Consider the following 27,645-nt stretch of genomic DNA (forward strand, 5'->3'; position numbering starts at 1 on the left):
ACGACCACTCTCCCCACTGACTACAGCTGAACCTGAAGTGAAAAATTAAGACGATTGATCGATTAAGCTATTGTACTGTGTGAATATATAGTAACAATGTTCTCTGCCTCAAACAGCTAAAACATTAGTGGAACTGTAACCAGTCCTGTTACTATCCCTGGGTTTCCCCCACCCAGCACCGAGGAATGAGCCCACATAGTGTAACGTTTGGCCTTTTCGGTGATCTCAGCTGTTGAGGTGGGAGCTCAGACTGGTTTCTCCTTATCGTTCACATCATGATCAGCTTCCTCTTTAGGAGCTCGTGTCCCAGCAAGGTAAACGATTGTTGCATGTGATGTTGTGTCCACTGAGTCCCTGAGTCATGTCCAGGGCAACTCTTATTCCTTGATTCTCTTCTGAGTGCTCCTCCATCAGGCTTCCCTTTGTACATTACATTTCATTTCAATCAGGAGAGATGGGTATTTAGAGTTTAACAATAATTTATTTACAATTGCATATTGAAATAGTGCAAAGTCTTTTTGGCGATTGGACTCCATCCTGAATTAGGAGAAGCCAGGGGTAGAGACAATGATATCTGGGAAGGCAGAATCCCCCCATGGAGTCCAGACACTGGTGGTGGTGCAGAAGAAGAGTTGTCATAACGCCGATTGGAGGAGACCGGGGTGGAGGAGGGTCACATCGGTTCGAGCTGAAATGACAAATGACAGCAGTAGAGGAGAAAACATTTTAACGTTTTGCCAACAATGCTGTGATTGGCTTACAGAACTGCGCTAAACATGGTCAAGAAGTGGAAGTCAGTTCTTAGAAACTGCTCTTTTAGGGTCACATCTGCTTGGAGATCAACCAATTGCAACTGGGAAGGCCCATCATGTACCCCTTAAAAGTGCAGTGTGACTTCCTTTGAGAACCCCCGTTATATCAGTGATGATTAATGGGTTCTGAATGAACATGGTGAGCTGCTGTCCAAAGCTGAAGCTAACAAAATGGTTGCTGAAGTTTACAATCAGCTTATCAATAAAGTGAACAAAAGAAGACACACCTCTCTCTCTCTCTCTCTCTCTCTCTCTTTCTGAACCTGTTCCTGCACTGCTGGGAAGTGTGCAAAGTCTCCCTGCAGGTCTTCCTTGAACAACTCAAGGTTTTTCTGAAAGGAGCGGACAGCTGTTATCAGTTCACAAATTGAATTGTCCTTGCCCTGTAGTCTCAAATTCAGTTCATTCAGATGTGAAGTGATATCAACCAATAAGGCCACATCATCCATCTGTTTCTCATTTTCTAAAAAGAGAGAAAACTATGTTGCCTTGAGATTTCTTAGCTCTGCCAAAAAAGATGCTACTCACACTAAAACCTGCCTTTGCTGAGCCGTCTCACATTGTTGAGCAGCAAAAGATCATCAGCATTGGCATCAACGTCTCTGAGGAATTCTCTCAGCATGCGATGCTGGGTGGAAGAGGATGCCCTGAGAAAATTGCTCATTTCACTTCACAGAATTTTGTTGAAAAACCTCTTTGTTGAAAAATCTAAGTACACTAACAGCTGAGCATTGTCACAGATGTCAGTGGACTCATCCACAGCTACACATGGTGCCTTTTGCATGGCTTCATGTAGCTGGGTTAGCACGTCCTGAGTTGATATTCCACTTCTTTGTGGCAGATGATGCTGACATGGGTATTTGCTTTGTTTTATTACAAAGCTCTTGTTTTGGTTTTCTGTCAAGTTGTTTCAGCAACTGCACTCTTGCATTATTTGACAAGCCCCCCATCAGTAAATGGCTTTTTGTGTTGACCCAAAGTCCAAGCAATTATTAGGGAACACTTAGGAGCCGTTGTTGGGCAGTGGGCTAGTTAGTGTCGCTCAGGATCCTGGTGGACTGGTCATGTTGAGCTCTGAGAACACTTTTTTTTCCTGTGATCTAACTTTAGATTTGAGTGGGTGTGTTTGTTCAAAACCTTTATGTTTTGTCTCATAATGGTGTTTCACATTGGCACTTTTAATGAGTGCCACAGTTTATGAGCATAAGACACACTGGTTTAGTGCTCCCAGTGGGAAGTATGAACAGAAATGAATCTGTCCATTTCATTGTCCACTTGCACCAATCTTTCCTTACATTTCTTTCCTTTTCTTGGTCTCACTCATCTTTTTCTCAACTTTCTCCGGCGCAGTCCTCTCTTTCCATACCTTCGTGTTCTAAATGTATCGCTATATTTCTTTTACTTTCTACCGTCTTTTCATATGTAACTTGCCTCTAAACCTCTCATCTGTCGGCATTGTGGAGTCACAATGTTTACCGCCTATAATGCACAGATTTGATTGGCTAAGTGGTTTCACATGGGAGGGCTTACTGCACATGCAATTGGTCTGAGCATTTCCTCATCCACGAAATAACTACGCAAAGACTACAACAGCTGTGCCGTAAACTAGAAGCGCCCCGTCAGGTTTTATATTATACCCTTCTGTTTGGGCTGTAGGTCTGTGTCCGTAGGGGCGGCTTGAGGGTCCGGATGTCATCAAAAGCTTCTCTCTCTTCCAAAATCAATTGCAAGGCTTTTGGTCATCTTGATCAGTTGTTATAAGGACTCACACGGGCAAAGCTATATCGATTGTGTCCCACACCCAATGTGCACCTGTGGATATGGTGTATGAGTAAATAAAGATTGGTTCTCGCAAGACAGAGAGCAAAATGTGCGGGAATATGAGAGCAGACAGGTGTCGTTGCTTGAATTGATCAATAATGTTGCAACCTTGTGCGGTGCATAAAAACAAAATAAAAAACACACACACACACACACTGCTTTGAAAAAAGCCTTTCTAAAAAAAGCATGGGACGTGTCTAGACACTGTTTTGAAGCTCTTTGGATGGCTCTAACGGTGGGTACCTCATTGTTGGTCCCCGCGGTGACGCGAGTCCCCACGGGTCTGTGTGCACTCAGATGAAAGTCCCCACTGGGATAGAAGTACAATTACACACACACACTATAAGCAGGAGGTCAGAGTAAAGGTACACAATTTCCACACTCTTATGAACAGTGAGACCCGGACATCCTGAAATATAAACGTGTACTAATATATAGTTTTCACATTTTGCTCCCAATACCTGCCCTGCACTTTTACTTATTTTAAACCTGTGGTCTTACCTGGGCTCATGATGAAATGAGCCACAGAGGTGATGCGCTGCAAATCGTCACATCTTCAGGTCGACAAAATAACAAACTGAAATTCATAGTCGTCATGACTTCCTGTGGTTTGTTTCTCTCTGTCGCCATGACTAAACGTCAGTAGCATGAGTGACCTCATGTGTCCACATGATAATGATGATGATGATGTGCACAGAAGTACTCCTGTGTTGTTGAATAAAAAGTGAATGATCACTCCAGGCAATGTATTTGAAAATCTACTTGTAAATGATGAATACAGTGACATTAAAAATATGGTTTTCCTAATAGTTCATCTTGAGAATGCACTGATGCACAACTCTGTTTCATGTAAATGTTTTATTCCCCAAACTGTTTCTGCCACCTTGTCTTTATCAGGGTGGTGTTTCCTTAATGCTCAATTATGGCCGAGAGATACTTCCCTGTCACATCTTAGGATTCAGACTTGTGCACACAATAAGTTCAGGAATAATGCGAAGGCACGACTGTGTACGTGTTTTTAAAACCTGCAATGTAAATCAACAGCAACAATAAGCTTTCACTGTAGGTTTTATAAAACGTTCAGGTCTCCAAGAGGCAACACATTTCTTTCTTTTTTATCTTTTTAATTTCACAAGGGTGCGAACGCAAGTCCTGGTTCGGTTTATAACGACAGCAACAACGGTAATACTTCCTCTACCGTGACAGTTTTAGAGCTTATCAAAACTGATTTAGCGAGTGAGCAAACTAATCACCTCTTCACAACTCTCACAGCTGCTGCGCTTCACATACATTTACCACAGGAAGGATTTTTTAAACACCTTTTGCCATAAAGTGTTTGATCATAAAATCTAATTCGATTTCTTTTACTCAAGACTCAAACCATTTACGTCAAGTTATTATCATCAAGGAGACGTTCATCACCATTTCATCTGATTAACAACTGACCCACCGAGACAATAACAGACTTTTACATGACAACACACAACAATTAATGTTGTCTGTATCAGAATGTAACTTGACCAGACCTGGTGCTCCCCCCCCCCCCCCCCCCCCCCCACTAGAGTCAGAGGATAACTTATGACTTGATGGCTTATTAGTATCATGGATGGATTTACTGAACTGGCCTACCGGGCACGGGCCCAGAGGCTCTGTAAGAAGTGGCTGTTAAGATTTCTTGTTGGAAATTCAATTAGATTAAGTGAATGCAAAGAGACCACAGAGAAATGACAAATCAGCCAAAAAATGTGTGGCCCATTCATGATGACTGCAGTGGAATTGATTTTGATAAAGCACTCGTCTCAAACTGGTTTGACTGATCTATATCCATTCCGTGCCATGAGAGAACTGTACAAGTCAAAAGTGTAAACATTTACACTTTTATTGAGCCTGTTTTAAAAAAGAGACAATTTGTAGAACTGCACTGTTTGTCTGCATGATTTGACACATTAATGTGACTCCTATCTCATTGCACTGATTTTCCTCGAAGTTCGAAATATTGATTTTTAACAAAACAGAAAAAAAGAAAAAAACGCAAAGTGAGAAAACACCACTGTTATGAAATGCTGCTTAAAACAGGCTGGTAACAGAAAGTGTTTGTAAAGTTCGGGGATTTTTGCATCATTACAGCAGTTGTATAAACATTTTGACACCTTTTTTTTAATTTAAGTCACGCTCACACTGTAACTTCTGCAAACAGGACTCTGACATTGAACAATGTTTAACAGACTTAAAGTTAGGAAATTCATACGACTGCAGAAATTTAGCAACCTTTTGAAGTCCCTAAGCACCTTCCGCTCACGCTACACTGGTGTTGCATTGTTATGTTCTCTATTCTCTATTGAGTTTGTCATTTGTACTTTTTTAACTTCCTTTTTTGTCTTCCCTTTTTTATGAATCATTGGGGGGATAGGAACTATGTCTAATGAGATCTATTGTGATCACTCGGCCTTGTTGGCATGGTGAAGTGTTTTTCCTCATAGCTTTTAAAAGAAGTTGTTCACATTAAGGATGTATTGGAGGTGTGCCAGTTTCCACTATCCACACCTGCAATATACGACATTCAGAGCATTAATATAGCAGCAAACAACTATTATAGTAAAGATATAGTGGAGCAATGTAGGCCGGAGCAGAGAATAGAGGTGCTCTCTCTCTGAGTGTTGTAATCCGAGCTTCTCTTTTACTTTGTTGACATAGTCGGTCCAGCCTAGATGCTTTGAGTGCATGTTGGTGCATATGAGCGCGTCCCACCGGCTACTAACGCTCTGCACTGCTCTTAAAACGTCAGTTACAGCTGATATTGCCGTCCTGGCCGGCACCTGCTGTAGTTTGTGCTGTTAGCCACCAAACATGTCCATTCGTTGTTATGTAGGCCTGTTTTTAGTCATGGTAGCTGCAGCACTTTGCTCCACACTGAAGTGTCTGTAGTACCATTTATGGATTGTGATGAGATTTTAAACGGACAGCCATGTTCCTAAGAGGATACATCCTGCTGACTTTAAACTCTTGACTTTTCCTTATGAAGCTAAAAGGTCAACTCATCTCGACAACTATTCGATGGGTTGCCATGACATTTAAAAAAAGATATTCTAGATCCCTCGAAGAGACATTCTCACATATGGATTGGTAGAAAGTTGGATAAAAATATCCATAATTTGTGACCACACGATGTATCTGGCTGACTATTCATTTTGTTTACATTTAATTAAATTTATGGGAATATCTCAATGATTTCAGGATGGAATGCTGTGCATTCATGATACCCAGAGGATGTATTGGAATAACTTTGACTTCATATTTATATAACAGTTAGTTTATTTAATTAAATTTTTTCTCCATTCAGTAGAATCATCTGGTCAAAATTTCTATGTTCCCAATAATCCTCAGCAGTACTTTTGTGTTTAGTGCCGGTTGGAGGCTAAATTGTTAAACCAATGCGATGAAGACGGTAAACCTGCTAAACATCCGCATGCTAGCATTGTCGTTGTATATGTCGTAAGCATATTAGCAAGCCGACGTGACCATTCAGCTCAAAGTAGAGCCTCACGGAACGAATAGTAGAGTAGACTCTTGTTTAAAAAAAATACCACAGCTCATGAAAGCGCTGCAGACTTAGTGGAAAAACACAACGTTTCCTTCTTCACTGTCTCACCTGTTGTGAGGCCGCAGTTTAAACACAATATGCAGGAGCATGAACGGAGGGTCTGGAGGGTCTCTGCAAGTGAGGAGAACTTCGTCTTCACTTAGACGTACATTTCATCTAAAGGTGGCTGCTGATGGAAAATGAAGACCTCGGAGTACATGACATCATCGGCTGTGTGTTTCTCATTGGAGGAAACGGCAGGATCTCTTGATGGTTTGTGCTTGATGCCAGAATAGACCACGTCCTATGAATAATTGTGAGAAAGAGCTTGTTTAGGTTGAGCGCTGCTCAGTTGTATCATTATGTTACGTAACAGTAGCATGAATACATTACATTTGACAGAAATGTATCTAACTTAAATTCACGAATGTGGTTTCAAAGCCACTCACCTCGTCTCGTACAATAACAGAAGGCCTGGCCACAAACATCGCTGCACCACCTGTGTCTGAAGGACAGTGAAGTTAAGTCTAGGGAACTGAAACACACAGAAGATATATATATATATATACACTACCGTTCAAAAGTTTGGGGTCACCCAGACAATTTCGTGTCTTCCATGAAAACTCACTTTTATTTATCAAATGAATTGAACATTTCATAGAACATATAGTCAAGACATTGACAAGGTTAGAAATAATGATTAATATTTGAAGTATTAATTTTGTTCTACAAACTTCAAGCTCAAAGGAAGGCCAGTTGTATAGCTTATATCACCAGCATAACTGTTTTCAGCTGTGCTAACATAATTGCACGGGTTTTCTAATCAGACATTAGTCTTCTAAGGCGATTAGCAAACACAATGTACCATTAGAACACTGGAGTGATAGTTGATGGAAATGGGCCTCTATACACCTATGGAGATATTTCATTAGAAACCAGACGTTTCCACCTAGAATAGTCATTTACCACATTAATAATGTAGAGAGTGTATTTCTGATTAATTTAATGTTATCTTTATTGAAAAAACAGTGCTTTTCTTTGAAAAATAAAGACATTTCTAAGTGACCCCAAACTTTTGAACGGTAGTGGAGAGTGATCATGTTCTCACCAATGTCGACACGTTGCCTGCCTGAAGGATCACATCTGAGGAAAGGAATCAAAAGTCCTTTGGTTAGCTGCATGAGGTTGAACTGATTTAACTTGAGATCTGAAGTGACTCTCTGGGGGAGGGGGGTTGGGGTGAGGGGAGTTGCCGGGATAATCTTTCAATGTTCCTTTTCAGTGATGGAGGTGGGGAGTTTTTTTGTTTTTCTCACTTGCGCTCAGTGCTTCTGTAGTCCTTAAATATATGCATATATAACTGAATAGAAAATGAAAATCGTCTTCATTTATACTGAATCTCTCATAAACAAATATTTTAAACACGAGAACCTGTATCTTGAAGATATGTTTGAAAAGTAAGGGTTGTGACTAAAAAAATCCCTAAATCTATATTAGAATTGTGACAATGACTACAAATGTCGGTAAATAAATCAGAAAATCAAATATTCAAATATTGGAAAAATAATCAAATAAATAGAAAATGTCTGCCTTACAATAACTACAAAAAACACAATGCATAGTTATCCTTTACATGACGGCTCATTGGACCCACCACCTTACATCGTTTTTTTCCAAGAATTTTTATTGTCTTCCAAAATAAAGAACTTCCTCACATTGTTAAATATTACCGTCAACTTGAAAGATGTAGTTATTGTAATAAATGCATTGAAAGGATGTCTAATGATGATATGATTGGTCTTGGTTATGAGTAAAGGTTTCTTTTCTACAGCTTCCATATTCCTATACAAAATATACACACACACACACACACACACACACACACACACACACTCACCTTCTGATGAAGATCATGTAAACAATGGCCGCCACGATCACTAACAGCACAATGACAACAATCACGATAGCAGACACCAACCCTGACGATAACGGCATCTGTTCTGATAGAAGAAAGAAGAGCTTGATTATCCCTGTGTGTCTTCAATTAATGGGGTTCATGTAAACCCCCACTCATGTATCATCAACGATATTGCTGAGAGACAAACAAGCTATTCACTAAGAGGGACTGACAAGTTAAGGACAGAAGGATTCAAAAATATAAAACCAAATATTGTACTCACATTTAGTATCATAGCTTGGAGTCATGCTCATATCTTCATGTGAATATGTCTCACTCACCTTTAACAAGCAGGTTGGTGGTTCCTTGATGTGAACCACTGGGGAAAGCTGCAACGCTGCAGGTGTAAGACCCCGCATCTCCCATTTCCACATTTCGAATGACCAAAGATTGTTCTTCAAGCTCCACTGTCCGTTTTAGAAACGGTTCTGAAATATTAACTCCAAATGTACTGCTAAAAACAAGAACTTTGATTTTAATTCCATCTGGTGGTTCGAGCTCCCACTGAACCTGAGTAATGTTGACCTTTGGCCCCGGGATGAATTGGCATGGCAAGGTGACATCGTGCCCGACGTATCCCGTCACTACAGGCCAGACGTTGTCGGCTTGTGCTTCAAGAACTGTCAAAGAAATGAGGAGATATGGAAGCTGGAGATTTGATTCATCAATGAAACAAAAACTCAATATTTGTAATTTCCTTATTTTAGACATGCACAGAGTTACATGGTTGTTAGTTTTGTAACACAGCCTTCTAAAAAGTGAGGTATTTAAAGACACTATACTATTTATAGAACTATCTTAAACAGAAATATTTTATGATTTAAACCAATAATATCTTATTATATGTCATAATGGCTTATGTTTGTCTTACCTGTGAGTAATGTCATGAAAATCACCTGCAGAATAGTGAGAGGTGATGTGCGACAAGTTTTCATTGTTCATAACTACAGGTGGTGGACAAAAAAACAGAAACACATTACAATTCAAGACAATAGTGTTATTTTTAAACAGCTTTTAAGTCAAATCAACATGATGTAAACTTACAGTTGTGAAGAGGCAGATCCGTCAAGTTGGTGCTTTAGTGGAAGTAAAGCGTGTCACAATGTTTGAATAAAAAGCTTGAGCAAAGAGGAACATGGACTCAACCCGGCGTCACAGACTGTGATCACAACAGTGCTGCAAAACCACAGCCTCAATAATAAGGTCTGTGAGGTGTGTTCAGTATTATGTCGACTCCCTGGAGATTAATCAGGCCTCAAGTTAGATAATGGAACACCCAGAGGCATCAACATCTGTCCAATAATTAGTTATTAAAATAACTCACCAAAGAAAGGGAGGAGGATATCACCATTACTTTTTTCTATATCTCTGCACTTTTTTTTATACCAGAAGTCAAACACACAACTTTCATATGATCAAGGCTGTGATTTAAAAGTGAGCAGTCAGCATTATTTAGCCTTGATTCCTCTCTGTCGCCTTTAAAGCATCTACCAGTAGAACAGCGACCCCATGTGGTCAAAGATGATATTTTTTATTTTTTATCAAGAAAAGAAATACAGTATATATATATATATATATACTAGTGCTGTGAAAAATAACGCGTTAATTCAGTTAATTAAATTACAGGTTTAACTTTGTTATTTTTTTTAACGCATTTAACGCATGCGCATAATGAGCTTCCAATCCGTCTGTTGTTGGTCGTCTCGAACCAGCAGCATGTCATTCTGTCTCTACGTGTCGCGTTAACACGACTCCGATCCCCGTCTCGCCGGATGCCGGCGTGTGTGCCTGTCGACGAAAAAAAAACTCATGTTTTAAATGTTTTAATGCAATAACACGACCTGATCCCCCGTCTCGCCGGATGCCGGCGTGTGCGCACATCGGACGAAAAAAAAACACCCAATGTTTTAATTTTAAGGGGTGTGTCGATCGCGGTTGCCGCAGAGTTCAGATGCCGGTCTTCGCGCATGAAAAGTCACTAGCACCCCCTAACTGTTACTCTATAAATGTAGTCAAACAAAACGGAGCAAATCACCGTGTTCATGGCCCGCAAAAAGACAGCGCAGTCCTGGCTTCAACACGTTACTGTCAGGAAGACACAGCGCACCAAAAAAAGTTTTTGTAAAACTTTTACCTTTTCTGATTCCGCTAGCTCTTTGCTAACTTCCGCTAGTACTTCCGCTAATACCTCCGCTAATACATCTACTTAGAAAGTGTATTCTGTACGTTTTCTCCGTCGAAATGTTGCAAGACCCGACTTGCTGCATTGATCGCGACTTTAGACATTGTGTGTTAGGGCTCCTCTTGTGAAAAATTATTACGAAATAAAAGAAAATGTATATGTTCTTTGCAAAGATGAGGATATGTTGAATGCTGGGATACCAAACATGCCCATGTTTATTGACGTGGTCTGCGTGAGCAAGCCGTTTAAAGGGAAGGGGAGGGTCTTAAGGACGCCGGCATCCTCAGTGGAGTGGAAGAGTTTAACCCTCCTTTACATTTACTAACATATTTTACCCTCGGGGTCAATTTGACCCCAGCAATTAAAACCTACAGAAAATTATTAGAATTAATATTGCTTCCCAAGTTTAAGTGTGAGGTACTGTATGTTTGTTTGTTGACTACCTAAATATCCCTTTAAATAAATAAAAAAGTTGATATTTCTTATATGTTTGACACAGTGAAAAACAGCTGGGTCAAATTGACCCCAAAGAACACCGACATTAAACATTGAATGGGGTCAAATTGACCCGAAAGGCAACAGGAGGGTTAAACATTCTGTTTAGGATGAAGATGTATTAATGTTCCATATGGAAGAAAACTGCTAAATAACTGCTGAGTTGCAGCACCATTGTACAGAAGAATGTATAAATGTATATATCCGTCTTTTGTCATAAATCTCTATGTTCTCACAAAATATACCGTGAATATCGGTAATATGTGATTAATCATGATTAATCCACAGAAACCTGTGATTAACCCGATTAAAATTTTTAATCGTTTCACAGCCCTAATATATACTGTATTTCTTTTCTTGAGAAAATAATAGTTTACTATTTGAATACACATAAGCAAGAATGGGTTATGCTTTATTGATTTGTATCAATATGGAAGCTTTACATTATCGCTCACTGATTTAAAAAGTAACTTATTGAATTTAGCAATATGATATATATAATATAATTTCTGCAAGTGTGCACATTTAAAAAAAAAAAATATCCTACCATTGTAGAACAAATGTAAAGCAATATGTTCCTGCTTTAGCAGTATAATTCCTCCTATTATCACGTCAATAATCTAGTATTTTATATTATGGGGTGCTATAAAAGGCACAATTGGTGAATTGTGATGACAAATATTGACATACACCTAACACACAGGACATTTTTATTTGTCTATCAAACAGTCCCCACTTGTTCATACAACCCACTATGATCAATAATACCGAACATCTTATTTCATTCTCTTTGAGAACTTTGACCTTGCAGTGACATTATGCACTGGCAATCTGATTACAGGCTAATTTAATTCAAAAGACTGATTGATAATATTCATTAATGTCTAATGTCCTCTTTAATTCTGCATACTTTGTGAAGATTCCCACACATGCATTCAATGTGTTTGCCGTTGCTTGACAGTTTTATTTGAGACGATAACAGTGTGAGGAAAGCAAATGAGCTGAAAGCAGAACACTGCATTAATTGAACAGCTGCTCAACAGTGACCTCGCGTCAATCCTCCTTGTCGGAGCTGCATCTCAGAAGAGTGATGTATAATCATCTCCACCAATCAGAGTCCCTGGATGAATTAGCTCCAGGTGTTGAAGAGTAATTGGGGTCGGGGATGCAAAGCGTTGCTGGTTTCAGTTGGTTGAACTTGGCTTGTTGCCTGCATGTAAATTACTGGTCTTGAGGGCCAAGACAGGAACGACAACTGCAACATGCACAGCTCTGCTGCAGAGTTACCGTCCTGAAATACAGAGCACGCAAACTATGTTTCCATATTAGAGACCGCGGTGCATTGAATATTGTGAATGTGTTGGAACAGAATTAATGGATAGAATTGCCGAAAAAAGCAGCTTTGCGTCTCCGAGATACATCTATTACTCACTCATGGTTATTTTAAATATATTTAAAGTACATTTTAGCAACACTACTTTACTACTGTAATTTTGATGCAGGACCTTTTACGTGCAGTAGAGTATTATATCATTGAAGTATTACTACCTTGAATCTTAAAGATTTCCCTTTTAAATAAATGTCACTGAGCCACTGGTGAAAGTTTTGCAATATTTCTATCATTGCTGTATCACAAAATACTTTGCTATAGTTTTTCTCTATTGTTTACCCACAAAATATATAGAACAATGTCACAGTGTGAAACGATTAAGCTCTAGATTGCTACACTCAAAGCACAAATCCATCGTTTTCACTCAAATAGACATTATTATCTCACCAGGACTGATATTCAAGGGGGAATTTAAGTAAAGGATCTTAAGACGTTTTCAGCTCAGTGTGACACTTTGGATTGGATTCAATCTATTGGCATTGCATAGAGTACAGGTACACATGCAACAGAATGTATTCTCTGCAATTAACCCATCCTTAGTTCTTAAGGAGCAGTGGGCTGCAGTGATGCGCCCGGGGAGCAACTGGGGGTTCAGTGCCTTGCTCATGGACACTTAGACTTGCAACTAATGGGGAGAGCGGGGATCGAACCTTGGGGTTGCACTTCATCCCACAGCTTCATTCTCAGGACTCGAAAGTGGAAATAATGTGTAGCGCTGCAGTTGAAATGTAAAAGGTGTACAGGGTCAGTTACCCCAAAACATCTCTTGGGAGACTCAGTCAAGTAAAATGTTGCATAATTCCTAAACAGGTAGTGACTTTTTGTAATTAGAATGTTCAAAATGCAAGGTAATCTGCTTCTTCTTAAATAGCTCAATGCATTTCACATCTGAGGTGAAGGAATACTTTTTTTGTCACCATAAAGCTCTGGCATTTGGTTTTAAACTGGTGGTAATATCTGCACTATGGGTTACTTGGAGAAATTTGTCTGGTGATATTATTTGTAAAACCAGATGAGGGCACAGGTGTTTATCTGTACTCCCAAAGTCTGTTTTTTTTCTCCGATTTGAGTTTCCAATTTCCAATTCATTACAAGCATCATCAAAATCTCTCGAGTCAAATAAAAATTTCACGTGCGGTACATTTTTATTGATTTTGATCAGGGTGCTCAGTCATGAGAAAAATGTGTCAGGGAAGGAAGAAACTGAGAAAAATAAAAAACAAAACGTAAATTAATATGACAGTGAGAAAGAACAAATGAATAAGATGACTATATCATATTTCTTTAGATCAACCTCACCTCCTCTCACTTTAAACCTCTCAGGATCAGTGTGTTGATGAGCAGCAAAAAGAAAGACCAGCTGGGAGCACTGCAGGAAGCTTTATGAAATAAAAAAGATAACAATTATCGCGGCTTGCTTTAAAATATAGACACCACTGACAAAACAACCTTAATATTTTGGAAAAATGCATATAAATGAATGCATCACTTTCCTGACCCTATCAAGAAGGAGAAATATCACCTCTCAGATTTAGAACCGTGGAGTTTTCCCGCATGGTCACCATGTTTGTGGCGGTGCAGACGTAGTTCCCTATGCTTTCTGCCTCGAACCTCTCGATGATGTACATGGAGTTGTTTACATGTGTGTCATTGCCGTTGAACATCCAGCTGAAGTTTGCTCGTGGGACGGAGTCTGCTGTGCACTCCAGTGTGACCCTCTCGCCGGGTGCTGCTGCAGACGGTCCAGTTATTGATATGTTATGTGGTCCATCTGCACAGAGAAGAGGAATGTAAGTATTAAGGCACTTTACATAAGTAACAGTACTCATACCACACTCTCAAAACAACCCGTTACAAGTAAAGTCCTTGTTGCATCAGTAAAAGTAAGTAATCATGAAATAGTACTTAAAGAGTGGATATTTTTTCTGTTAGCATTGGACTTTTTTTATTCATGCATCAATTTACTGGCTTTCAATCTTGTATGAATTAATCGGTTTGTTAGTTTCTCGATTGATTTGTAAAAATACAGAAAATCATGAAGAGCGCCTGTGAATATGATATGATATGATATGATATTCCTTTATTTGTCCCACAGTGGGGAAATTTCAAAAATTTCAAGAATACAGGAAATGCTTTCTCAGTCAATCGACTAATCGTTTTTAGCTGTGCTTTTTCACACAAAACATATCAAAACTATCACGAATCTCAAGCTGCCAGATAATTACTATCGTGCAGTAAAACGTACATTGGTTGGAGTAGAAGTACAACGTCGTATTGGAAGAAAATGGAGAAGTACCTCAAACTTGTACTTACATCACTCGTCTGTTTTTACTTAAATACACTACGTTACATTTCATCACTGTTTGACTTGTACTCTATTAGAGCTAGAAAGTTCATACAAGTCTTGCATAACATTAATAATTGCAAAGAATGAAGAGCACTTACTTTTGGCTCTTTTTGAGAAGAGTCCTACTCACAGTTGACGGTGAGGTGACGCTCCGCCGTCATGGTGCTGAATGGGTTGCTGACCCGACACTGGAGGGTGCCGTGGTTGGAGCTGTCCACAGGTTGCAGGGCCATCGTCTTGTTGCCCACGGAGAAGGTGACTCTGTCACTCTGATGGAGCGGCTGGTTGTCCTTCATCCACACTCTGGTGCTGATGGAGCCGGAGGCCTCACAGCTGAGGTTGGTGGAGCTTTTGTCTTCTATCAAGATGGCTTCTTCGGGGCTGCGGATGACGGCTCCAGTAATCGGTGCTAGTGGAACATAGAGGGTCAAGACGATGAATAAATGGATGAGTGGATGCATGCATGTCTGCTCTCTGTCTATGTCCAGCTCCACTTATCTTTGACTTATTCAAATTTATCTTTAATTAATTATTTTTTTCTTCGAATTGATATTTTTCACACTAGTGCTGAGAGAGGCTATATTGCATTTGACTAAAATAAACCTCTAATTGAATCCTTGCAACGGATTCATTGGATTACATTAAAGGACTTTAACGCCTTACCGTTTAAAATGATTTTTTTAAATTAAAAAAACCTCATGCTTGGAAAAGGTAATATTCTTTGCAGGATTGCTGTGTTGGATTTAATTAGATGTCAGTGTCCACTGCAGGTATTGTAGTATAGAGACATATGTAATAAAAATCTGATTTCTCAATCAACGTCCTTTTGAAGACTTCAAAACAATTCCTCTAAAACGAGTGCCGACATTTCTCACACATATTTTAAACGACACAACATCAAACCCACCATACACCTTGAGTGTGACCGTCCCCTTTTTCGGCCGCCCTGCGTCTGGTGTGATGGTGATGGCGTACTCCCCGCTGTCCTCCAGCACCAGCTTCCTGAGCTCCAGGGTGCCGGTGGCTCGGTCGAGTGAGAACCTGTTGGCGTACCCGGGCTCAGATATGATAGTGCTGGTGGAGGTGATGATGTTCGCCCCATTGAAGCTCCAGCTGATTGAAAGGAACGGGCTCTCAGGAGGTTGGAGGGTCGTGGCGAACGTCACCTTGCCGGCCTCGGCTCCGCTCAGAGGCCCTAGGGGTAAGATACCCTCGCCTACACACACACCTAATCACACACAATTGAGAATGTAAAGAAAACACTCTTTTTCATGGCACGAACCATCAACACATCTGGATTTAATTTACCTGGTAAAACAAGCACCAAAGCAGCAGCGATCCAGAGCATCTTGATGTCCATGAAGACTTGTGTAGCGGTGTCTCACAGTCCCCTTCAAAGCCTAAAACATAGAGTCACAGGTGCTCCGAATCTTTTATTGTCTCAAAGCGACTCCAGCCCCCCCCCCCCCCCCACCACACTCAGTAATGAAAAGCACATACACTGTTTACGATGCCACTGTGTAAACACAGCGAAACGCCGGTGGGTATGAGTTCAGTCTGAAGTTACCTACAGACTCGGGTTGATGGACTGAATTGTTTTATGTAGAAATGTCCATTAACCAGACACATACAGGTCAGCAGTGTTTCATTAAAGAAACCTCTCTGTGGTCTTCATGGTAATCTAGCTTTCCGTAATCAGGTTTGCACCTTTTACTGTAATTTTGACACAATAATGGATCATGTGTAATAAACAGGTCTGTTTATTACCTGCTTTTCCAACGGGCTGGTACATGTTCTGGTTTCCTGTCTCAACAAAACACTGAGTCAGCAAGTGCGTAATTCCACATGTAATCAGAAGCTTCTCCTGAAGGTTTCTTCCCTTTTTTCCCTGTGAAAGTTTTTTTTTCTATTTCTCAGGAGTTTTTCCTGATTCGATGTGAGGTCCCGGGACAATTCAGTTCAATTCAGTTTATTTTGTATAACCCATTATCACAAATTACAAATGTTCCTCAGAGGGCTTTACAATCCGTACACATAGACATCCCTGTCCCAGGACCTCATCCCAGATCAGGGATGTCGTATGTGTACAGAATGTAAAGCCCTCTCAGGCAAATTTGTGATATTGGGCTATACAAAATAAACTGAATTGAATTGAATAAAGTATGAAGGAACTTAATCTGCTAACAATAAACAAGTAAGCATGAAACAACAACACTTGGACCATCGGTACACTTTGTGGACACACTGTTTTTTGTTAATGAAAGATTTTAAAAATTCAACCAAATTCAGAAAAGTTACTTGAATTAAAAAAGACGACGATGTCTGAACCTACAGTCATGTGACTGCGTCGCATGAAGTCTCAGTCATGGTGGTGATGGAGGCCTGTTGCGCAACAGTTTTATGAGCTCTTCAGTGAGTGCTTTGGATGTCCTATACAGGATGGTGTTTCAGGAGCAGCAGTGAGGCGTAGCATTCCTGGAGGAGGAGGATCAAAGACGTCGAGGAGTCACTTAACCTTCCAGACTGCTTCACAAACACGGCTCTTGGTTCAATGTCTGCAGATAGACTGCATTTTTTAAAATTTAGATATTTAATTCAGTGTCTCTGCATATGTTTACGTTTATTTTTTTCTGTTTTTACAAACATATATCCAGAAAACATCCAGGTCTGATGTTGGGACAATCCAAATACTGAGACCCAACCAATGAAACAGCTGAAACAATGAGGCATTCAGAATGCGTCACGTGTGTCTGTAACTCCACGTTAATGTACACAACGGGAGGGGAAATGTGTGAATGTCACAACTGTAGTTTAATGCAGAAACCAGAAGTTTTATGTGATACAAAATGCATTCTTGACATATGTAGTCATGCTGTGGCTACGTTTTTATGAGCTCTGAATGGATCCATTGGCCAAGTTTAACAGACGAACGCTGTTGACATTGAAAACCAAAGCCCTTTTGTTCGATATAATAATCACGTCAATAGTCAGTGCTCTGTTTATGAAAGCAATGCAGATCATCTTATGTTATAAAATTGTACGGAATGCATTATTTCAGCAGGAATGTCGAGATATAAACTGATAGAAACCAGAGATCTATGAAACTGAGTTTCTCCACAAAGAATCACACAAAACAAACCCTTCTAGATCTGGTGTTTACTCATCCAGCATGAAAAAGCATAAAACAATGAAAAATGGACTAAAGAAGTCAGTCAACAAAGACCAACACCACTGATTAGTCAACTAGTTGAGTAAGCAGGAGCAGCCTACAACATGAATTCCTTCTGCTCCCATGAAGAGAGTTAATACATGCACTATTCTACAAACTCCATATATTAAAAAAATAGTTAAGCCTATGAAATTTCCCCAAAATGTCGATGGGCATGGTTTGGTGGGCAACATTTTTTGGGATGTACTAAGTTTTGCTTGAAAAAAATAAATGTTGGTGATAAAATGATTGATCAACTACACACACTTCAGATACAGGATAACTCACCAAATGTTCCATAAACACAGCCGGACAATCAAGGCTCAATCACAACTCCAACCGTTGTAATTCTTGTGCCTTCTAGTCTTGTTTGGTGATGGAATAATTGTAACTTTGGGAACAAGAAAACAAACATGTTCAGCAAATACTCTGAGTTGTATTTTGTTGTTTACTGGCTTGAAGTGGCAGCGATGCTCTGTTTAGACTTCAGTGTCTGGAGCTTTTCATAATCAATCAGGTCATTTCATTTAAAATGTTTTCAATTCAATTCAGTTTATTTTGTATAGACCATGATCACAAATTACAAATTTGCCTCAGAGGGCTTTACAATCTGTACACATAGACATCCCTGTCCCAGGACCTCAGGAAAAACTCCCAAAAAACCCTTTCACAGGGGAAAAGGGTAAGACACCTTCAGGAGAGCAACAGATGAGGATCTCTCTCCCCGGATGGACAGAAGAATAGATGTCATGTGTACAGAAGGAATCATTACAGAGTTACAACACATTCAATGAGTATGACATATGAATAGTTGGTAGTAGGCATGGACCACGATCCAGACCTCCATGATCCATCAGGCAGATGGAGGTAGAGAGGAAAACTACAAGTAAGTATATCCAATAATCAGTGATGTGTAAACTAGGAGAGAAAAACCGTGTGTTTGTCCACTTCTCTGTGTTGAGTGAGACCAGTGGTTCTCACACTATGGCGCGCGTCCCTCTAGTGGGGCGCAGTGGTACTGCAGGTGGGGCGCAGGAGGAAATGCAGAAAGACCTTTATTGAGAACGTCACGTACTACACAAGTTCAAAGTACACGGACATAAATAAATACATGGCCAAATGTGTGTACCTTCGTGTACATGTTTACGTTACGTTGTTAACAGGTTACGTTTGCGCTAATACCAAGATTATTGGCGTTTTGCCCAAAACAAACTGTGAGATCTTTCTGTTTCCCTTCAAAACAAAAGATCAACATTGATCATGAATTGAGAGTGACTGTGTGAAGTATGAAACCCCGTTTGAAGAAGATGTGTAGCTCATTGCAGCCGCTAATACTAATACAACTTGACACATATATATCTGCACATTTAGTTTCGGACAGGTTGCACGTTATTGTTTTGAACATGTATGAAGTGTAAAACTCTTTATTGCAAACTATTTGAACTTGTTTTGTTCAGTTTTTCACAGGTTGCACTTTAGTGTTATTACTTGACAATGTATCCAGTGCAAAACAGGTTAATTGCAGCCACAATAACATATGTATTTGCCAGTGCGCTTTTTTGCACATACATAACTTTATTTGCATATTGATTGCATAATTGGTTTACGTAAACGCGATTGCAATTTTCGTTATGTTATTATTTGAAAAAGCGCAGATGGAGGAGTCACAAAAAGTTATTTCGATAAAAAGTGTTGGGGCGGTGGGACATGAACATGTTCCTTCCACCAAAGTGAACTGCGTGTGTATATAACTCCTTCATGGAGCGCGCGCGCTCTCAAGCACGCGCGCCTGGTTGTCTATGAGTACAGTTTAAGTTCACATTGGCTCGCGCAGCCTCCTGTGACGTCAACAGCACTGTTCCGCATGATGATGGAAGAATTTATCCAGGAGGAGGGCAGAGGCAAGAGCACCGTACGTGACCACAATGCACCGCGGCAACGACGAGGACCGGCTGCCGAAGATCGTCTCTGAAGAAGTCAAATCACTTGGACTATAAATCTCGACACCTTTTAGTCGTAGCAGAACATGTGGACGCCCATTCCCATCAGGAACAACATGGATGGATGGTAGAATAAGAAGATACTCTTGGTAGGTAAAATAAAAAATAAGATACAACTTAAGTTTATGAAATGCAAGCCAACATTATTACGAATTTAAAAGTTTGATTCACCACAACCAGAATGATTATTTCCAATATTGATAAATATACAATTCGCAATATATATTGTTTTCTTATGTTTTAGCCTAATCAATTAATTACAAATACTTCCACAATAATAGATTACACTTTGTATTGATCATGGATGCATTTCATCTCCCAACATAAATGTTTAAAGGTTATTTCAAAGCCTCTCTTCTTGCCATGAATACAATACAGTGAAATACAGATCGTCTATATATGTTGACCTAAATTAAAATACACGGATAAAAAAAACACTTGAATCAGCCAAAAATACGTTTTAAAGATACTAAATACCCGGGCTATGAGCAGAGCTGAAGCATCGCAGCCCCGGGCCTCACTGTGCGTATTATTTACGTGTTTAGCTGTATTTTGGGACTTGTTGTGGCAGCCGCAACAGACAGGATGCTGATTGCTTTGGCTTCGCGAGACGTGCTCACCGAACAGCGCTATCGGTAACAACGACGAGGTGCAGTCAGCATCAGCATCTCAGAAACCCGGAAGGATGCTGTGGCGGGGAGGACGCGTGGGGTTTCCATTGAGCTGACGCCGTATGCGACTACAAACAGCCCCGTCGCCCTCAAACCGGACCACGTCCATTTTTTATTTTATTTTTTTCATTTTTTTATTTTCTTCCTTCCCGTTGTGGCTGCTCTGCATTAAACAGCTGCAATGTTCCCGTCGTGCCAGTCGAAGCCCGCGGACAGCACCTGGAACCGGAGCGCCGTCGCGAAGCTGCTGCTCGGGGTCTTCGTGGTGTACATGCTGCACACCGGCTGGCTGCTGTTCGGCTTCATCAACACCAAACCCTGCGACGGGAGCACGGGAGAGCTCTGCATCACCTCCTACCTGACAGCACGAGCCCGGCTACAGGTTAGCACAGGCTCCCGCTTCTCGTTCCGGAATACCGAGCGCAAATATGGACACATAAAATATGCCCAGACGTCGCTGCATGGGCCTGGCGTGTTGGTCAGGCTTTGCTGATTCACTAAATTACAACATGCAGGTCTACGTGTATATGTGGGACGTAGCCACGTTTTTATTTGGATTCTCATTTCCCATCATATTTTGGTCCCAGTGTTTTTTCTGAAATAAGGAGTTTGCTTTAAATCTTTTATCTTCTTCTTCTCTTATTTTTTCATCCAGATGAGTGTCTTCACCTGCCTAGTGCCAGACAACAGCCAACTCAACCTTGCTGTAAAAATAGACCCCTTTGACCCACACTCCACATTTGAGAGGTGGGAAACAGGAACTGTGTCGTCACCGTGTGCATTGCATGGCATTTTGTTTTACAATGTATCTATTTAGTATTTAATAACAAAGACAAACGCTTATTTGTCCATCTGGGCAAGGCTGTTTCTAACTTATATTCTCTCTCTCTCTCTAGGCTGGTGAATGTCTCTCTGCCGGAGCAGACTCGGGCTAATGGCACTCTGTTTGCAGTCGTGTATGTTCACAAAGCCGGTGTTTCCCCTCTGGAGGACAGCAGAGAAGTCCACTACGCAGCTCAGCTCACCACCTACATCGCTCCCACATACACAGAGGGGCCGCGAGACGTGCAGAAGGTACAATGTAATTCAGTATCTGCCGTAGTCATATTTCAGCCACCGTGTCACAGCAGACCGAGACATGCAGACTGGCTGCAAATCTTATTTTTTGTTTGGCTTCATTAGAGGTCGAGTCCCAGATCAGAGAATCCAGTGTCCCACTGGAGACCCCACCTGTCAATCACGATGATGTCAGAGGACTTCACCTTCAACAAAGCGGGGCTCCCCAGTGATGTGCGGCGCTACATGAGAGTGTAAGTGGCATGAGGCTCTTGGGGTCAGGTGAATAGTCTGTCAGCGTGCAGCTGACTCCTCCTCCTCCTCCTCATACTCCTCATACTCCAGAGGGAGGAAAGCTTTCATCCAGTGATCTTCTTAAGCATCTGTAGTATCTGTCTTACCAGTACCATACATCCTATGCCATTCAATATGTCAAATATAAACCACTGGTTCCCAACCTTTTATTATGACCACTTGTCAAATACATTGCAACTTGTCTTTCATAGATTAATCTATTTTATTTGAATAACTGTGAGAGTCAGTATGAGGTAAACTTACATAATAAATAACAAGAAGAAGCAACTATTTAAACTACCCACTTCCATGACAGTTGATGCTCTCATGATTACTAGTCTGTAAAACACTTGTGACTGTTTTTAAAATCTAAGAACATCTTGATTGTAAAGCAAGCGCTCATCCCGTCACTGGCGAAGCTATTCAAATGCACGTATGTGCATATTTGTTCACTCTCTCCTCTCAACTCCACCTGGCTGTACATAAGGAAACGTGCCCCAGGTCAACGTCTCTAGATCAAACTGCGCTCCTTTTTTTCTGCTTCTCAGCTCTCAGGAAGGCCGACGCACGATCTACCTCCCTCTGCTGCTGGTCAACGAGCTCAGCTTCAGAGTCAGAGACCTCCTGGTAGGACAAGTCCACACACAACGTTGAGACCTTGTCGAACAAATACTGGTTTGTGAATGAAGTCGTCGCACGTCTCTCTTTCCGTACGTTCACAGGAGATCAGCGGCAGCACTGTGCAGCTCCCTCTGACTGTGTCCTACGAGGGGATCTCATTAAGGGGGTTCAGGTTCTGGGTGCATGTCCAGGACGTGGTTTATTCCCTGCGACAGTTTGGTGAGCCAATCAGACAACAGATATTTAATATAACCCACGACGCATTAGAGCTTATTGAACTGGAAATCCTTTGTTGCTGCCTCTCGGTGTGTCTCTAGGCTTCACAGAGGAGAACATAGATGAAATCAAAGAAACGTTGGTGGGCTCCAACCTCTACATGTTAGTGTTGACTGCCGTCATCACAGCTCTACAAGTAAGATCACACAACGCCACGACACAACGCCCTTCTGGATGAATCCACCTGCTGATTGATATCTCACGAGTCATTTAATAAATCCCTAAACGTAACAGTGTGTCACGAGGCCGCGTGGCCCCTCAGGCGTATCGCAAGTTAGGCCTTGTAAAGCTTCCTCTCCACGTCTTTGGCTCTCTGCAGCTCATCTGTGAATTCTTGGCTCTGAAAAATGACTTCAGCTCATGGAGAAAAAAGAAGAGCATGGTGGGAATGTCTCGGAAGTCAGGTATGAAAATGAAATCAATTTAACCCTTGTGTTGCCTTCGGGTCAATTTGACCCGATTCAATGTTTCACCCTCCTGTCGCCTTCGGGTCAATATGACCCGATTCAATGTTTAACCCTCCTGTTACCTTTATATTTACTAACATATTTTACCCTTGAGGTCAATATGACCCCAGCTATTAAAATCTCCAGAAAATTATTAGAATTAATATTGTTTTCCAAGTTTAAGTGTGAGGTACTTTATGTTTGTTTGTTGACTCCCGAAAGAACACCGACATTAAACATTGAATCGGGTCAAATTGACCCGAAGGCGACAGGAGGGTTAACTATTGAATCGGGTCAAAATGACCCGAAGGCAACACAAGGGTTAAGAAAGCGTGACTTTTTTTTCCGTAGTTTGCAAAGGTTTCGTCAAGCAAACTTCGATGATACTTTGGCTGTAAATGACGTAGCACATTATCTGGAACATGGTTAACATTAGGTTACGCCCCCTTTGGTCTCTCCCTCTCTGTTTGTAGTTCTGTGGCGTAGTCTCAGCACTTTGCTGATCTTCCTCCATCTGCTAGAGGAGACCAGTCTACTGGTGCTGCTTCCTGTCGGACTGGGAGCATGTGTGGAGGTATTTAGTGCAACCGGCCTCCAACAGAAATGGTAAAGATCACAGCAGAGCGGTGCAACTCACTAACCGGTCATTTCGCCAGGTATGGAAGGTGTTTAAGGTGTTCAAGATCCCGTTTCAATGGAAAAGCTCCAAGCTCCATGTGAGTATGGTGCCAGTAAACCACCGACCATCATCCATTCACAGGAGATTTGGTACCATTTGTTGTGGTTTAAATAACTTAGCTCGACGTTTGCTTCCTGATGCAAATAATCAACAAATCTATTTCTAATCTCCTGTCGATGTGCAGGTAAATAAGCTGGACGAGGAAGAAAGAAAGACGGTAGAGTACGACACCCAGGTCTGATCTTCTTCCTCACTTGTTAATGCTCGGATTTAATACTCTGCTGTTTGGTTTGAATATTTTGTGTGTGGTTTCCTCTCCAGGCGTCCAGATACTTGTCCTACTTGGTCTATCCTCTCTGTATCAGTGGAGCTATTTTCTCGCTGGCCTACTTACGCCAAAAGAGGTGAGCTTGCCCACGTAGCTGTAAATGTTGCCACCAGATGTCACGCACCCGTTTGTGGAGCTTGTAGCATTTCAATACAAAGACTCTCCTGGTTATATCTTGGCTCATCTCCATCTTCTGTACTGAAGTGTTTTAAGCAGTCAGATTCAGATCAGACCTGAGAATTTATTGAACAAAAGATGTTTTTTGGTTTTAAACAAGTGTGTAAACCTTTCATAATGTACACAGACCTAGCAGCGACTGCATTAGGTATTAACATGAATTTGTATTTTATTGACAGTTACTACTCCTGGTTGGTCAACACCCTAGTGACTGGTGAGTTGACTTCCACCACCTGTCCTAGAAAAAACATTCATAAATGTGATTCATTGGTTTAATTATTTAACAGCACCGTTTTTTAAATGTATTTAATTCTCTTGTCATTCTTTCTCATTTAATTGAGCGGCTTTTATTTGAACCACCAGTGTGCCACATTGACACGTTCCCTTCTCCTCTCAGGAGTGTATGCCTTTGGCTTCCTGTTGATGGCCCCACAGCTCTTCATCAACCACAAGGTCTGTCCCGTCTAGAAGTGTATCAATTACCAAATGAACTGATCATAGTGCCGAGTGACATTAAATGACCCGAGTATCGAAAGCTGCTGTCTGAGCTGTCCTCTGCTCTCTCTGGACCAGCTGAAGTCGGTGTGCCACCTGCAGGGGACGGTGCTGATGTACAGAGTGAGTGGGGCTCATTCACAAACGTTATCATTGTGCAGATTGTCTTTGCATTCCTCAACCTTCTCCTCTCCTCTCTCTAGGGCGTGAACACGCTGATCTCAGACCTGTGCTCCTGTGCCTCCTTTTTCTCCTCGTCCGGATCCTTCTCCTCCTCTCATCAACTGTCCTGCTTCAGAGATGAGCTCCTCTTCTTCCTCTACCTCTACCAGCGAAGGTGGGACAATCCACTCACAATCCTACAAAACATACTCCAGTGTTGGACCCGATGTTTCTTTTTAAAGGCCCGACCTGATGTCACCACAAAACACCATGAATCTGAGAGGCAGATGTGTATTAAGTAGAATTAGTTTGACTTCCTCACATCACAGGGACGTGTTACTTGAGTCCAATCTCAATACAATTTGTTTGCCTTGTTGGATTCAACATTGTTGGTCTCAGGCGTGTCCTCAAACCTAAATGCCACCCACAGAACACATTTTCTTAATAGCTTCTTCCCTGCCAGTCAGACTGATCGCAAAACAGAACTATTCAAAAATGTGTGCTATCTGAGAAAATGTGCAATATCCCCACATAACCTTCCCCCACCTAGCAAAATGTGCAATATCCCCATATAACTGTCCCCTTTCCCCTCTTTCTTTTCACAAGCTAGGAGCAGCACTCAGCACTAGCCTATTTATCTATTTATTAACCTCTGCCCTCTCCTTTTTTTATGTTGATAACTTGTTTTAAAAAAACTACTTAATACTGTATCCACCTTATGTACAGTGTGTTTTTCATATTTTATCTTATGATAATTATAGTGTGTTTGTACCTCTGTTGACTCGGAGAGCCCTGCAGAACAATTCCAATGTGTCTGGACTGTTGGTCTGGGCACACATGGCAAATAAAAAACCTTGAACCTTGAAATATTATGCAATGATTAGTTTGATGTTATAAGATCGATCGCTATGGTTTATAGATAGATTATTACTGTCCGTCCTTACTCCTTAATCCCGATATTAGCATGGGAAGGACCATCTTGACTGGAGCCCTGCTCGTTCATCTTCAAATATACTCTATCAAAGGATGTTTGGGAAACACAACACGCTTCTTTGCTGCTGCTGACAGTTTCCCATAGATCCTTCAGGGTCTGTTCAGCACTCAATGAACGTTTGTCTGGACTTGTGTGACATAACTCTGCTTTCATCGCCTATCTCCATTAGGTGCTACGCCCACAAGGCCAGGAGGCGAGAGTCTGGGACCCACAGCAAGAAACTAAAGACTCAATGAGGAGAAGACACATTCCTCTCCTTCCCCTTTTTTCCGACATGAACGCACAAACACACACACACAACGTTGAAGATGAGAAATGGCGGCTCAGGCGGGACACTCGGCCATGTGCGCCACGGCCGCTTCAAACCGATCCGGGATGAGTCGTCCTGCCTCCGACTCCTCGCCGCTGTCCACTCTTGGTGCTGCTGCTTTTCACTCGGCATCGATAAAGCTTCCCTCCTCTACGTGCTGCACACGCAGAATGACGACAGCGTCATATCAGCAGTCGTGTTGTGCATTTGCTCCATTCTCCCTTTACGAACCACGATTTGTCCTTTAAATGAGAGATTTTCATATATGAATTTATACATATACAATGTGTGCTTGTTCCAGCACTTAAATGACCCTGGGACGGCCTTCTAATAAAGGCACAGAAGGCTCTGTGATGTTTTACGCTTGTTATGGTTGTGCACTATTACATCGAATGAAAATGACTTTGCACAATTATCCCGATTCAGCGCAACATATTTGATTCATTTGAAATCGTTGGGATCCTGACTAGAAGTCAAAGTGATGTCCGCTGGTTTGAACATTGCATGGCTTTGCAGCACAAGTGTGTAACGAGAGACGTACAGGTGCAACATGGACGCTACGAGAAGGACAGAGCGGCCACACGAAGCCCTCGCCGCTCTTCATCGAGAACATTCAACACACGAATGACTTGTGTGGCTTCGTCGAGAGTCCGATCGGGTCGTCCTGCAGGTCGAAGGTCCATGTCACCTGTTGTCTATATTTAATGTCGTCATATCCAGATTATCATTAGACAAAGGAACTTTGGGATGTTGTCATCCTCGATGTTCACCCCTGTGTATGACATATAGTTCCACTTTACTGTACCATTATTTTCTCCACATTGACCTTGTATTGTTAACACGTAAAAAGAGACCACGCTATTGTCAGCAAGTTCACTGCAAACATCCTGATGCCGTGTGTCCATGAAGTCCCTGCAATGTATTTTGACCTACAACAAACAATATAGCTGCTTAATGGAAGTGTCGGTCCCTTTCATTCAGCATCACGTGGTACGACACACATTTGTCTACAGAAGGTATAAACACAGCACTTTAAATTAACTATTTTATTAAGCTGTTTATTGTGATCATATTACACTGATCTCTGCACTAATGCTTTCATTATTCGCTGACTGAACTGCTTGAGCTGTAGAATTATTTGAATTTGAATTTGAATGAACCTCAAAGGATTTTTTTAATACATTTTTACTTTTCATTGTTTGAGCAATGCAACCTGCTTGTTTTTTGTATTATTATGAAATACAAATAAAAATGTAACTGCCGTTAAGGTGTCAGCACATTTGAAGGAAAGCACGTGGTGTCTGGATTGGCGTGTGTGCGTGCCAGTGTGTCCATCAGAACATG

General features: G+C 41.2%; 3 protein-coding genes and 1 long non-coding RNA gene across 6 annotated transcripts; 1 reads left to right on the forward strand and 3 right to left on the reverse strand.

Annotated features, from left to right (window-relative positions):
- Positions 1-461: 461 nt before the first annotated feature.
- LOC130213126 (uncharacterized) lies at positions 462-3,204 on the reverse strand. Its single transcript, XR_008835451.1, has 3 exons — positions 3,135-3,204; positions 2,877-2,943; positions 462-688 (listed from the first exon to the last, which is right to left on the reverse strand). It is a non-coding gene; the product is annotated as an uncharacterized LOC130213126 (long non-coding RNA).
- Positions 3,205-5,921: 2,717 nt separating this feature from the next.
- Positions 5,922-9,922, reverse strand: LOC130212956 (nectin-2-like). Of its 3 annotated transcripts, XM_056444292.1 has the most exons (8): positions 9,495-9,922; positions 9,215-9,407; positions 9,042-9,114; positions 8,452-8,790; positions 8,111-8,213; positions 7,322-7,356; positions 6,663-6,718; positions 5,922-6,517 (listed from the first exon to the last, which is right to left on the reverse strand). In XM_056444292.1, exons 3-8 carry the CDS (start codon positions 9,103-9,105, stop codon positions 6,374-6,376), a joined length of 741 nt encoding a protein of 246 aa, XP_056300267.1. In that variant the 5' UTR covers positions 9,106-9,114; positions 9,215-9,407; positions 9,495-9,922; the 3' UTR covers positions 5,922-6,373. The 3 variants fall into 3 exon arrangements, with proteins under 3 accessions (XP_056300267.1, XP_056300268.1, XP_056300266.1); XM_056444293.1 differs by having other exon boundaries at positions 8,111-8,208; positions 9,215-9,922; XM_056444291.1 differs by having other exon boundaries at positions 9,215-9,922.
- Positions 9,923-13,462: 3,540 nt separating this feature from the next.
- LOC130213528 (carcinoembryonic antigen-related cell adhesion molecule 20-like) lies at positions 13,463-15,994 on the reverse strand. The gene is made up of 5 exons (XM_056445249.1): positions 15,893-15,994; positions 15,492-15,812; positions 14,715-14,993; positions 13,760-14,008; positions 13,463-13,616 (listed from the first exon to the last, which is right to left on the reverse strand). Exons 1-5 carry the CDS (start codon positions 15,942-15,944, stop codon positions 13,543-13,545), a joined length of 975 nt encoding a protein of 324 aa, XP_056301224.1. The 5' UTR covers positions 15,945-15,994; the 3' UTR covers positions 13,463-13,542.
- A 4,539-nt stretch (positions 15,995-20,533) lies between these two features.
- On the forward strand, positions 20,534-27,563 carry LOC130212899 (lipid scramblase CLPTM1L-like). The gene is made up of 17 exons (XM_056444188.1): positions 20,534-20,845; positions 21,119-21,210; positions 21,360-21,537; positions 21,646-21,773; positions 22,362-22,440; positions 22,536-22,653; positions 22,752-22,846; positions 23,030-23,114; positions 23,630-23,730; positions 23,813-23,872; positions 24,020-24,070; positions 24,157-24,239; positions 24,520-24,554; positions 24,738-24,793; positions 24,914-24,958; positions 25,039-25,172; positions 26,161-27,563. Exons 1-17 carry the CDS (start codon positions 20,645-20,647, stop codon positions 26,225-26,227), a joined length of 1,608 nt encoding a protein of 535 aa, XP_056300163.1. The 5' UTR covers positions 20,534-20,644; the 3' UTR covers positions 26,228-27,563.
- The last annotated feature ends 82 nt before the right edge of the window (positions 27,564-27,645 follow it).

The sequence above is a fragment of the Pseudoliparis swirei genome, chromosome 22 (assembly GCF_029220125.1).
Source record: "Pseudoliparis swirei isolate HS2019 ecotype Mariana Trench chromosome 22, NWPU_hadal_v1, whole genome shotgun sequence".
Lineage (NCBI taxonomy): Eukaryota > Metazoa > Chordata > Actinopteri > Perciformes > Liparidae > Pseudoliparis > Pseudoliparis swirei.

What these genes read in the sequence shown, in the direction of transcription:
- LOC130213528 (XM_056445249.1), bottom strand. Translation starts at nt 15,944, where the DNA reads ATGGACATCAAGATGCTCTGGATCGCTGCTGCTTTGGTGCTTGTTTTA. An exon ending in TTTGGTGCTTGTTTTACCAG is followed by an intron (nt 15,813 to 15,892) that starts GTAAATTAAATC and finishes GTGTGTGATTAG; the next exon opens with GTGTGTGTGTAGGCGAGGGT. An exon ending in CACGGTTCTAAATCTGAGAG is followed by an intron (nt 13,617 to 13,759) that starts GTGATATTTCTC and finishes TATTTCATAAAG; the next exon opens with CTTCCTGCAGTGCTCCCAGC.
- LOC130212956 (XM_056444292.1), bottom strand. Translation starts at nt 9,105, where the DNA reads ATGAAAACTTGTCGCACATCACCTCTCACTATTCTGCAGGTGATTTTC. An exon ending in CACCAACCTGCTTGTTAAAG is followed by an intron (nt 8,214 to 8,451) that starts GTGAGTGAGACA and finishes TTCTTCTATCAG; the next exon opens with AACAGATGCCGTTATCGTCA. An exon ending in CAGGCAACGTGTCGACATTG is followed by an intron (nt 6,719 to 7,321) that starts GTGAGAACATGA and finishes ACTGTCCTTCAG; the next exon opens with ACACAGGTGGTGCAGCGATG.
- LOC130212899 (XM_056444188.1), top strand. Translation starts at nt 20,645, where the DNA reads ATGTTCCCGTCGTGCCAGTCGAAGCCCGCGGACAGCACCTGGAACCGG. An exon ending in TTATTCCCTGCGACAGTTTG is followed by an intron (nt 22,654 to 22,751) that starts GTGAGCCAATCA and finishes GTGTGTCTCTAG; the next exon opens with GCTTCACAGAGGAGAACATA. An exon ending in GGACGGTGCTGATGTACAGA is followed by an intron (nt 24,959 to 25,038) that starts GTGAGTGGGGCT and finishes TCCTCTCTCTAG; the next exon opens with GGCGTGAACACGCTGATCTC.